The sequence below is a fragment of the Schistocerca cancellata genome, chromosome 2, assembly GCF_023864275.1.
Source record: "Schistocerca cancellata isolate TAMUIC-IGC-003103 chromosome 2, iqSchCanc2.1, whole genome shotgun sequence".
In the NCBI taxonomy this organism is placed as follows: domain Eukaryota; kingdom Metazoa; phylum Arthropoda; class Insecta; order Orthoptera; family Acrididae; genus Schistocerca; species Schistocerca cancellata.
In genome coordinates this window covers 427,812,321-427,824,685 of record NC_064627.1, presented here as the reverse complement: position 1 = coordinate 427,824,685, position 12,365 = coordinate 427,812,321, and the positions used below count along the sequence as shown (strand labels likewise).

The 12,365-nt window shown below is 41.0% G+C and overlaps 1 protein-coding gene across 6 annotated transcripts in view; it reads right to left on the bottom strand.

The window, feature by feature from the left end:
* The window catches only part of LOC126161894 (gamma-tubulin complex component 3-like), a 310,528-nt gene that overhangs the window by 205,468 nt on the left and 92,695 nt on the right, over nucleotides 1-12,365 (bottom strand). For all 6 annotated transcript variants that reach the window (XR_007534969.1, XR_007534968.1, XM_049918039.1 and 3 more), the window contains one exon: nucleotides 5,698-5,883. Coding sequence is in view for 4 of the 6 variants with exons in the window: in XM_049918039.1 (XP_049773996.1) it covers nucleotides 5,698-5,883 (186 nt within the window). In the remaining 2 variants the exon portion in view is untranslated. The remainder of the gene's footprint in view (nucleotides 1-5,697; nucleotides 5,884-12,365) is intronic.

Below are 12,365 nucleotides of genomic sequence, written 5' to 3'. Positions count from 1 at the left end.
TTCCGCAAGGCGTTCAATACAGTTCCCCACAGTTGTTTAATGAACAAAGTAAGAGCATTTGGGCTATCAGACCAATTGTGTGATTGGATAGAAGAGTTCCCAGATAACAGAACGCAGCATATCATTCTCAATGGAGAGAAGTCTTCCGAAGTAAGAGTGATTTAAGGTGTGCCACAGGGGAGTGTCTTAGGACCGTTGCTATTCACAGTATACATAAATGACCTCGTGGATGACATCGGAAGTTCACTGACGCATTTTGCGGATGATGCTGTGATATATCGAGAGGTTGTAACAATGGAAAATTGTACTGAAATGCAGAAGGATCTGCAGCGAATTGACGCATGGTGCAGGGAATGGCAATTGAATCTCAATGTAGAGAAGTGTAATGTGCTGCAAATACATAGAAAGAAGATCCCTTATCATTTAGCTACAATGTAGCAGGTCAGCAACTGGAAACAGTTAATTCCATAAATTATCTGGGAGTACGCATTAGGAGTGATTTAAAATGGAATGATCATATAAAGTTGATTGTTGGTAAAGCAGATGCCAGACTGAGATTCATTGGAAGAATCCTAAGGAAATGAAATCCGAAAAGAAAAGAAGTAGGTTACAGTACATTTGTTCGCCTAATGCTTGAATATTGCTCACCAGTGTGGGATCTGTACCAGATGGGGTTGACAGAAGAGATAGAGAAGATCCAACGGAGAGCAGCGCGCTTCCTTACAGGATCATTTAGTAATCGCGAAAGCGTTACGGAGATGATAGATAAATTCCAGTGGAAGACTCTGCATGAGAGACGCTCAGTGGCTCAGTACGGGCTTTTGTTGAAGTTTCGAGAACATACCTTCACCGAGGAGTCTAGCAGTATATTGCTCCCTCCTACGTATATCTCGCGAAGAGACCATGAGGATAAAATCAGAGAGATTAGAGTCCACACAGAGGCATACCGACAATCCTTCTTTCCACGAACAATGCGAGACTGGAATAGAAGGGAGAACCAATAGAGGTACTCAAGGTACCCTCCGCCACATACCGTCAGGTGGCTTTCGGAGTATGAATGTAGATGTAGAAGGATGGTACAGGTAATACAGCATGCAGGAAGTGGCCATGGATGAGAGAGTCCTGGTGCAGGTAGTCTACTCAGGTCATAATGACACTACACTTGGCATGGCCTGTAGCAAGCATGTCTGTAGCAATGAAAGGGTTAAGGATACTAAAATTTAAGAAACAAATCTTACAAACATATTTGCTAGATGTGCACACACAAGATTTACAATTACATGAACAATTCTATAATATGATTCTTGAGTTTCTCCCGGCGTATTTCATAATCAAAATATCCACGGGTGTGCTGCCGGTCTATAGTGTCCAACGGGCACAATATTTCGGCGATCATACACGTCGCCATCATCAGGTGAACTGACGGACTGAGCTCCTGTGAACGTGCCGGCACAGAGATCCTTACGCTATGGCTGCTCAGAGGGAACTGGGTTCGGTCGCGGCGGCGGTCGATTTAAATACTCTCCGCCCGCGGCGCACTCCCTCCGCCGTCCGCGCCCCGCGCCACGGTCGCGGGGTGGAACAGATTGCGACGGCGTCTGAGACGACGTCGGTGTGATGGCTCTGTCCGCCGTGGTCGTCACAACTATACGTTTGCTCGATTTACTCTTGATTAACCCAATCGCTGGTTCCCAAGCCTTGCTAAGATTATAGCCACAGTCACGGTTTATGAGGTCGTCATTGGTGCGAATTTCGATGGCCTCTCTAACAACGCTGTCCCAGTATATCGACGTCTGTACCAGAATCCTCGTGCGGTCATACTCCATGGCATGATTTTCCGACAAACAATGTTCAGCGACCGCCGACTTGCTCGGATACATCAGTCGAGTGTGCCTCTGGTGTTCACGGCATCGATCCTCGACAGTACGCATCGTCTGACCAATATACGACTTGCCACATTCACACGGAATCTGGTACACGCCGGCCTTCCTCAAACCGAGGTCATCTTTGGCGCTCCCCACCACTGCATGAGTTTTATTTGGCGGACAAAACACAGTTCCGACCTGGTGTTTCTTCAGAATGCGGGCGATTTTCCCCGAGAGTGCACCTGTGTATGGAATAAATGCAGTGCCTACCTCCTCCCTCGTGACTTCATCCATCTCAAAAGGTTGTGCTGCAATGGTTGGGCGGAGGGCACGTTGAATCTGCCACTCTGAGCACCCATTTTTTCGAAATACAGTTCTCAGGTGTTCCAATTCCTGGGGTAGACTCTCTGCGTCAGAGATAGTGCGCGCCCTATGTACTAGAGTTTTAAGTACCCCGTTCCTCTGTGAAGGGTGGTGGCAGCTGTCTGCGTGCAAATACAGATCAGTGTGTGTTGTCTTCCGATACACCCCATGACCTAGGGTGCCGTCAGCCCTTCTCTTGACCAAGACGTCAAGGAAAGGTAATTTACCCTCTGTTTCAACCTCCATAGTGAATTTGATGTTGGGGTGTATGGAGTTCAGATGTGTAAGGAAGTCAAGGAGTTTATCCATACCATGTGGCCAGATGACGAACGTGTCATCCACGTAACGGAAAAAGCAAGTAGGTTTCCATACGGATGACAACAGGGCTTCCTCCTCGAAGTTCTCCATGTACGAATTCGCTACAACCGGTGAGAGTGGGCTACCCATGGCGACTCCCTCCGTTTGTTCGTAGTATTCTCCATTAAAAAGAAAATACGTGGAAGTCAAGACATGCCTAAAAAGTTCAGTGGTCTTCTCGTCAAACTTCTGACTAATCAATTCTAGTGACTCTCGAAGGGGTACCCTCGTAAACAAGGAAACGACGTCAAAACTCACCATGATATCTGACTCATCCAACCTGAAGCTATCAAGGCGTTTAACAAAATCCACGGAATTACGGATGTGATGAGGGCATTTACCCACATAAGGACTTAATATTCCCGTCAGGTATTTGGCCAACAAATATGTAGGTGCCCTGATGTTGCTGACAATGTGGCGTAATGGTACCCCCTCTTTGTGAACCTTCGGGAGTCCATATAGTCTAGGCGGTACCGGACCTTGGGGTAACAATTTCTTAGCGTTACCCTCCGGTAAATCTGCGTCCTTGAGAAGCGCCCTCGTCTTTTTCTCCACCTTCTTTGTAGGGTCAACGCTGATCTTCCGGTAGGAATCGTCATTTAGCAGGCTCTGCATCTTATCAGTGTAGTCCTTATGGGAGACAACAACTGTAGCATTGCCTTTGTCAGCCGGTAAGACAACAATTTCAGAGTGCTCCCTCAGATCACGAATGGCCGCCCTCTCTTTACTGCTGATATTTGACTTCATCGGCTTGGATTTCGTCAACGCACGACAAGTTTCACGACGTATTTCCTCGGCTGATTCTGGCGGAAGTCGAGCTGCAACCTGTTCAACAGCACTAACAGCAGCCCGTTGGACACTATAGACCGGCAGCACACCCGTGGATATTTTGAATTCTATAATATTTTATCTTTAAGATGCATCATGTACAAGCCATTTTCAGTTGACATGCATGGGTGAGATACGTTTATTTAAACTCATAGGTTCAGTTGAAGTACATTTGAACGTAGCTATATATAGGTCAACACCTGTATTATACATTTACGAAATAATTTTTATTGCTAAAGTTACCTTTTACTAATATTTATTAGCATGACATGTTTCGTTAGCATGCTGCAGTCATCTGGTGCATTACAGTTACATGCACATAAGTTTGAAGTGTGATCAGAATTCGTGTGTGTCGTTCAAATTGACAGAGCAATGATGAAGAGAGTGGACACCAACTTTTAAGAGCGGCTTGAGTGGCCTTCACCTGGGAGATTATGCTTTCCAGCATTAATTTTGTAACATGGCAACATCATTGGAGTTAAATTCTGGGTGTAAAAAACATTTTTTTTTAAGCTCAAGTAATTTTTTTTTTTAATTTTTTATTTTTTTAAAACATCCGTCCTTTACGCCTCAACCACTACAGGTTCACCCCTTAGATTGTAATTATTCACCCATTATTCAAGGAATACCTTGATTAAACTGTGCAGAGATTACAGAATCTGTTTATTACTGTCTTCTTCCTTATATAAAATACAATAGTTCCAGGACTAAGGGTAAGTCCTGGATTACACTATTAAGGGAGCCATATGAACCTACCCTCACAGATTTGATTTGTATTGACAGGAAGTATAGGGCACAACTAGGATTTTAACTTGAGTAAGTAGGAAGTACAACTTTCAACCAGGGAGGAAAAAGGGGCTTGAAAATTTTAGCTTGCTTATATAGTTCGTAGGGTCATTAATAGGCAATGAGTTTGCAGCCAAATGAGTAAGCGCTTACATTCATAAGCGCGACGTATCTAGACCGAATCTCGCTGCAGGTGCTACTACATTTTGTGAGTTATCTGCACCAATATTTGGTGCTATGCTTCGATATACGTGGTATGCTGTGAAATTGTGTGACGACCGAGAACTGTTTCTGAATTTAAATTAAGTTTGCTTTGCAACAGACACACTGAAAAACCCACGGACATACAAAAGTTCAACAATCCCTACATATTCTGTATGTCATGATAATTATTGTTTTCCATGTTTCTACGATCAGTATCAACCTGATTTGTGCAGTGCTGCATAGGTTATACATTATACTTGCCACAAATTAGATACAGTAATATAAATAAAATGGATACAATGATTTGATTGTAAGTTTAAGTGTACCATTTTTCGATTTCCAATCTCCTTAAGAAAAAAAACCATTTCTCCTTTCTTCATGTTACAGATTATGAAAAAAGTAAATGAAAGACTAAATACTGATACTTCTCAAACCCATATTAAATGTGTTGTTAGAATTACGTGGAACTGAAAAATAAACTACTGGCAGCGAGAATTGATGCACACACCTCGCACATATGAAACTAAGTACTTACTAGCTCGGCTGAGGATCCCTTAACACTAGAGGCCCTACAAAGCATACAGCACAAGCACACCTATGATTTTCAAATCAAATTTTCTCAAGAATGGTTGAAAGTTCCATCTTCCTATTTACATATGTTAAAGTCCTAGTCGTGCCCTACATACAATGTCAGTAAGAATCAAATCAATGTGGCCACGTTCACACTGTCTCTTTGTAAGATTAAATCAATCAAGATACGTTTGGATTAAAAACAGAATCACGATCAGCGTGGCATACTCCCGAGCAGAATAAGATACATTTAATGATAGCATGTTCACCATACTGAAAATTGAGGTATTTTTGTGATGGATTTTAAACAATCTTCTGAGAAATTACTCCTATATTGCAAATGCTGTGTGTGTTCTTCAATCTTGTAGTCTTGAAAATGTCTACCACTTTCCATGTTAAAAGGTGGAACCTTGTGGGGTTATCATAACAAAGTCAGTGCATAATGAATGATGAAACTAATAAATATCTATTTTAAAAATTTTAAACAGCCAAAGATGGCAAAATTTTGTTTTGTGACAAACACACTGAAAAAATCAAAATGCTTATTATGGCCATGGATCTATGCACAAGGAAATTCAATCATCTTAACTCCCGTTTGAGGACAAATTATTGAGATATTTTAACATGTCCAATATCAAGTACGTTTGATAACAACTTCATTTTTCAATATCAACTTCCTGTGGATAAACAGTACTTTATCATGAGAAATTTTTAAGACTCATACCCTAGACTGCAGTACAGCAATCAATCTGTAGTATTCTGTCAGTTCATCATGTAGGGCAGCTACTAGGCTCTGGTTAACAAGTCCAGCCGGTCTCGTAGCATCGCAGAACTGTCGCACTTGGTTGTGCAGCCACCCAACCTCCGCCAAACGGAGTACTTGCTGCCGGACCGATGGACGGAGGTCCACCTGCAGAAAGAATCTTGTCAGTCCCAATGGCTCTATATTTACATATATCTTGTGTTGAAAAGTAAGTTGGATGTTACTTTCATCTTTAAATAAGTCAGATGACAAAGAAAACTTTGTGTTAAATGTGTTTCACAGGGCGAAGAACATTCTGTAGTCTCCTAACTGGAGAAAATTCTGAATTTTAGAAGTGTTAACAACAAAGATTTATTAAACATTAACCAAGTACCTCCAGGTATGAAATCAATATGGCAACAACACATAGTAAGAAGTCTAGCCAGAAAGATAAATATATTAGTAACTATAAGGAAATGCAGTGTCATAAATTTCCACAGTAACTACATCTGTCCATCACTTCACAATGTTTTTCTGTATTAATTTCAGAAAACTTCTTTTCAATATTTTTATCATCATCATCATCGCAGTTTTGAGGTTGAAACTTCCTTTGTGCTTTGCTTCGCTTACTGGTCACACCCCTGAACTCTCGTGCTATGGTTTGCATTCTCTAGTGGGAATAAAAAGATGTTCCAATCACAATAGATAAGAGGCATAAAATACAATATCTGATCAAGAAGGGCATATGGACACTTGCCAGTGGAAAATAATATGGGGTGTGTCCACCCATCATACAGGGCGTTTCAAAAAGAAAGAGCAGATTTCAAACATTTATTTCTCAAAAACTACAAATGATAGAAACACAATTCAAACGTTTCTTGTCAGAGAAAGGTTCAAAGTTTTTCAATGGTCCGCGCAGAAGTTCCATGCAAATCCGCAGTGGCGCTGGCGTTTGTTTGTAGGAAAATGGCGACGACACCACAGGAACGATCATTTTGTGTGCTGCAATTTGCAAAGTTAGAGTCCATTGTTGGTGTGCAACGTGCATTCCGCCGTCAATTCAACAAACAGCCGCCTCGTCATAAGCAAATTTATGAGTGGCATCACAGATTCGTAGAAGATGGTTGCATCTGCAAGCGAAAAAGCACGGGTCGTCCACGCACATCGGATGAAAATGTCGAGCGTGTCCGTGCAGCTTACGAAAGGAGCCCTAGAAAATCCACGACACGGGCAAGTCACGAACTAAACATGTCTAAAACAACGGTATGGCGCGTTCTGAGTAACCGTCTGCACATGAAGCCGTACAAACTGCAGTTATTGCAAGCATTGCGTCCTGACGACCACAACAAAAGGTTCGAATTTTCAACTGCAATTCTACAGGACATGGAAGAGGACAATTTTGCCGAACGATTAATTTTTTCAGATGAATCAACGTTTCACATTTCTGGTAAAGTTAATCGGCATAACGTACGAATTTGGGCGAGTGAAACTCCGAGGGACGTTATTCAACATGAAAGAGACTCACCAAAGGTTAACGTCTTTTGTGCAATTTCGGTAAACAAAGTTTATGGACCTTTCTTTTTCATGGAGAAAACTATCACAGGAACCATTTACCTGGACATGTTAGAAAACTGGCTATTTCCTCAACTTCAGGAAGATTCAAATCACTTCATCTTCATGCAAGATGGCGCCCCACCACACTTCTCTGAACCTGTACGACGGTACCTAAATAACACCATTCCAGGACGGTGGATTGGAAGAGCAGGAGCACAAGATCAATGTCATCGTCTGTGGCCTCCCAGGTCACCAGACCTTACTCCCTGCGATTTTTATTTGTGGGGGTACATAAAGGACTGTGTTTATGTCCCACCTATGCCCGCTACTCTTCAAGAGGTACGACATCGAATTGTTGCGGCCGTGAATTCGGTAACTAAAGACCAGTTGCGTCGTGTGTGGCAAGAAATGAGATACCGGTTTGATATTTGTCGTGTAACAAATGGTGCTCATATTGAGGTACAGTTTTGATATTTGTTGTGTAACATTTGGTACTCATATTGAGTGAAGGACCGTTGGAATTGTGTTTCTATCATTTGTAGTTTTTGAGAAATAAATGTTTGAAATCTGCTCTTTCTTTTTGAAACGCCCTGTATTTCTGAGGGCCTGAACTCTACAAGGGACACTTTTAATGAGGTATCTGAATGTCTGTGGAGGAACGGCAGCCCATCCTTCCTCAAGACCCAGAACCAGAGAAGATATTGATGTTGAACACTGGAGTCGGGACCAAAGACAACATTCCAGCTCCATCCCAAAGGTGCTCCATGAGGTTCTGGTCAGGACTCTGGGCAGCCTAATCCATTTCAAGAATGTTGTTGCTTCACAAACGTTGCTTTATGACAATACACAATACTATAAAAGGTGTTCATATCCTTCCACATTTATCGTTTCATTAAATTCAGTATAGGGACCTAACCCTAAGAACAAAAATACACCCCCATACTATAAAACCACCTCGAGTCTTATTTCACTGTTAACATTATACATGATGGCACATAATGTTATCCAGGTATTCGCCAAATCCGAACCCTTCCATCAGATTGCATGGGTTATATTGTGATTCATCACTCTAAATTACTCGTTTACAGTCATCCACAGAGTCAAGTGGCATCACTCTTTATCCCACCTCAAACATAACTTTCATTGGCTTCATAAATGTGTCTCTTATGAGGAGCTGCTCAACCATTCTATCCCATTCTTTTTAGCTCCATATGCTCTGTCATTGTACTAAATGGACTGCTGGTAGCACTTCGGGAATCACAAATAATTCAGTCTTCTCATTTGTGGTCCCTTTCTGACCATAGGTTAGGTATGCCTGGTCTTAGATTAACTGTGGTTCTTTCTTCACATTCTACTTTACACTCACATCACCAGTAGTTGTTTTGGGTAGCTTTAGAAGGGTTGAAATATCTATGATGTATGATGTATATATAATACTCAGGTAGCAACCAATGTCTAGTCCACATTCATAGTTATTAAGCTCTCCTGACTAACCTATTCTGCTGTTAGTGCTTCTCTACTGATGACATAATACTCCACTCGCCACCTTTTACACTGGTGGATCACACTCTCGTGACATCTAGTGGTCAATTCTGCATTACATAGTGGTGTTTGAATACTTCTCATCAGATAGTGTATGATGCTCATGGAGTAATTGCTGTTCGCAAAAAGTGTAGAGCACATCATGAAAAGTGAGGGGCAAGACTTTTGAAGGAGTAGGCCCAATAAATTTGTCATATTTCACTGCAGTGAGCCATCATGGCCAGTAATATATATACCTGGGCTGGTGAAACATGTCACCTGACAGCTCGCTTGTTGTGGCTATACAGCGATTGCGAGGTCGCAATAGCTTCCACCACAAACGCCAACAGCTCTGAAGTATACTTTTTAAACGTAAACTACAATCAAAGTTTGTGCTTAAGTACAACAAAGCACGTTTTTCTAACAATGGAGAGAACAGCAACTGAGACGAAGCGTTTGATAGTTTATGAAACCGGGAAACAAAAAACACCCGAAGTTATGACAATATCTACGAAAAGTCATTCCAAATTGTTACCATGATAGCTACATATAAAATGTCGTATTAATAATGTAAATCTAAGCATACCAAATAACACGGTATCCAAACTCGTAGAAAGAAATGAAGCAAAACATGCATAGCCTACTCGGTTGCAGAGAGAAAGAATTAATTCTGTATACATTTACACTCACTAATTTACAATGTCAGTGGCACAATTCCATCCAGTTCCCCTTCACTATCATCGGAATTGGTGCCAAAACTGTTATCATCATCGTCTAGAGAAATCATGAACTGTTTCTTTTCATTTATAATTCCATCTATAGTCTGTGCTTCTGTTATGAGTTCAGCAACATGGTCTATTTTCTTCTTCCGTGAGGCAGCATTTACCATAGCAAGACCTTTGCATATCAGTCTTTCTACCTCTGTTATTGTAAAGGTCTTGTTGCTTCTAATGTATGCCTTGACATCACTCCAAACCAATTCAATTGGATTAAAATGGCAGTGATAAGGCAGTAGCCTAATTACCACATGACACTGTTCACTTGCAACTTCATCTTCGATGTATTTAGGTGTCATAGGCTTAGTCTGTTTTACGAGCAAATATAACAACAGCTTTGTGATGCTCATGTCCACAGAAATGTCTCTCGCCTGCCACCACTGCACCATCATTTCTTTACAGACACTAATGATGGGAGTTTTGTCTAAAATTACAGGATGGTATGGTACATTGTCCATTACAAAGACTGTCAGAAAACTAAACTGGAGCAACAAATTTTTAAACCACTGTAAAGAGCGTGGGTGGTCCATATCCCCATGTTAGTCACTGGTTTTTCTCGACTGAAAAACTAAAACTCCTTCACGCACAAAGCCGCTCGAAGATCCAGCATGGGCCACAATTGACTGGAATCCTCTTCCTGTTGGGCTGATGACCACTGCTATTTGGAGTATCATCTGTTCAGCATTTATCAACTGATTCTCCAGCGTTGACCCAAGTATTGTGTAACCATATGACTGAGTGTATATTCTTTCCCACTATTTTGTGTAAAAAAATGCTATGAGCAGCAACAACGTGTGCTTTCTCAAGTAAGAGTTTTTGTCCTAACTTTTAAAAACATAAGCCAATACTTTTTACTACCATCTTAAGTAACGGTTTCCCCCCTGATAAAAGTTTCAGTATCTTGTAAGTCTTGAAGTAGCACATCTTATACAATTTTTAAACGGAAGCCGGCAACGTGGTAGCGTCAACGCCAGAGCTGGCTTTTGTTGCGGTGCTGTTCAGAAGACACAGCGCCTCACGTTCCCTACTGGTTTGTTGGTTATATTGCCACCTTACAGTGCTTGGGGAATGACCTTGAAAAGACACATTTCAGCAGCCCGGGTATAGGACCTAGTGTTATTACTGTTGCCAATAATCACCTATTCCACCAAGAGACAATCATCATCAACAAGGATGCTGATTAATTACGTAACAAATTGTGTGAGGCACTTTTAATGATAATTTTGTATGGTTTTTGAAAAACAGTTTTGATAAAAACTTTATTATTGTAATTTCAGTATCGCTACTCTTCATTCATTTTTACCATTCATCAATAAATGTAAAAAAATATTTCACACATGAAACAAATATTTAATAAATACAGTAATACGGTCAAATATTCTCTTGACTGTAGTCCGAACTGGTTCAATACTACTCTGTATGTGTATGAGACTGTCAGACTCAAGCTTACTATAAAAAATAATGAAATCATTGATTTAAAAGTTCTCCTGAAATGCAATGCACATATAGCAGAGCACTTGGCCTTTCAAACCACTAATGCCACTATTAATCGGATGAACTGTGTGGCTGTTCAGTTTAGACTGCTGTCTGCATCATTCTTTCCTTTTTTTATTTTCCTGCAATTGTGAGCACTTTGTACAATTTTCAGTTTTTGTTGTGATCTACATAATTAATCAATATTATTAAAAGCTATAGTAAACACTCTAAAATTAATGCAGGACAGTTGTCCATCTGAGAGCAAGTTTTATGCACTGCTCTTACTATCCTTTACATTTTGGGAACAATGACTATTTCCAAACAAATAGGCACCCTATTAGCCATAACTGATTAACTTGATCATAGGGTTGATGGTATTTGTGGCTCAGTGTGACCAGATGTACAAATGGTATATTCCACTGCCCAGACTACTGTAGGCATTGCCAATCTGTAGGAATAAAAGTATGTACCTTACACAGACTGAGCAAAAAACAAAGGTGAGAAGTGCCAAAGAAAATGAGTCTTCTTTTTACTGGGCTCTACCCTGTATCTTCAAGGGGTCAGCATGTTAATCTCAGTTTGGCAATGTTACTGATATAAAGTGACCAGATGTCAATGTTTCAGAACTACATTCTTAAGTCAACAAATAACTGTATTTATGTTAATGGAAAATCACAATAGTAGATGTGCTGCCAGTAACTATTCTGGAATTTAGACCAAAGTGGCCAACATGGAGAAAACCTAGCGCAATCAATGAGTTTGAGATAATTGGTTTACTATGTCCACTACATCAAAATACTGTTTACTCCTGATTATTTGGGATAATATGGGGGAGAAGATGCACAAATAACCGAAAAACATAAATAATCAAGATATTTTCTTACATGCAGTTTTATCTACATCTACATCTACATCTACATCCATACTCCGCAAGCCACCTGACGGTGTGTGGCGGAGGGTACCTTCAGTACCTCTATCGGTTCTCCCTTCTATTCCAGTCTCGTATTGTTCGTGGAAAGAAGGATTGTCGGTATGCCTCTATGTGGGCTCTAATCTCTCTGATTTTATCCTCGTGGTCTCTTCGCGAGATATACGTAGGAGGGAGCAATATACTGCTTGACTCTTCGGTGAAGGTATGTTCTCGAAACTTTGACAAAAGCCCGTACCGAGCTACTGAGCGTCTCTCCTGCAGAGTCTTCCACTGGAGTTTATCTATCATCTCCGTAACGCTTTCGCGATTACTAAATGATCCTGTAACGAAGCGCGCTGCTCTCCGTTGGATCTTCTCTATGTCTTGTATCAACCCTATCTGGTACGGATCCC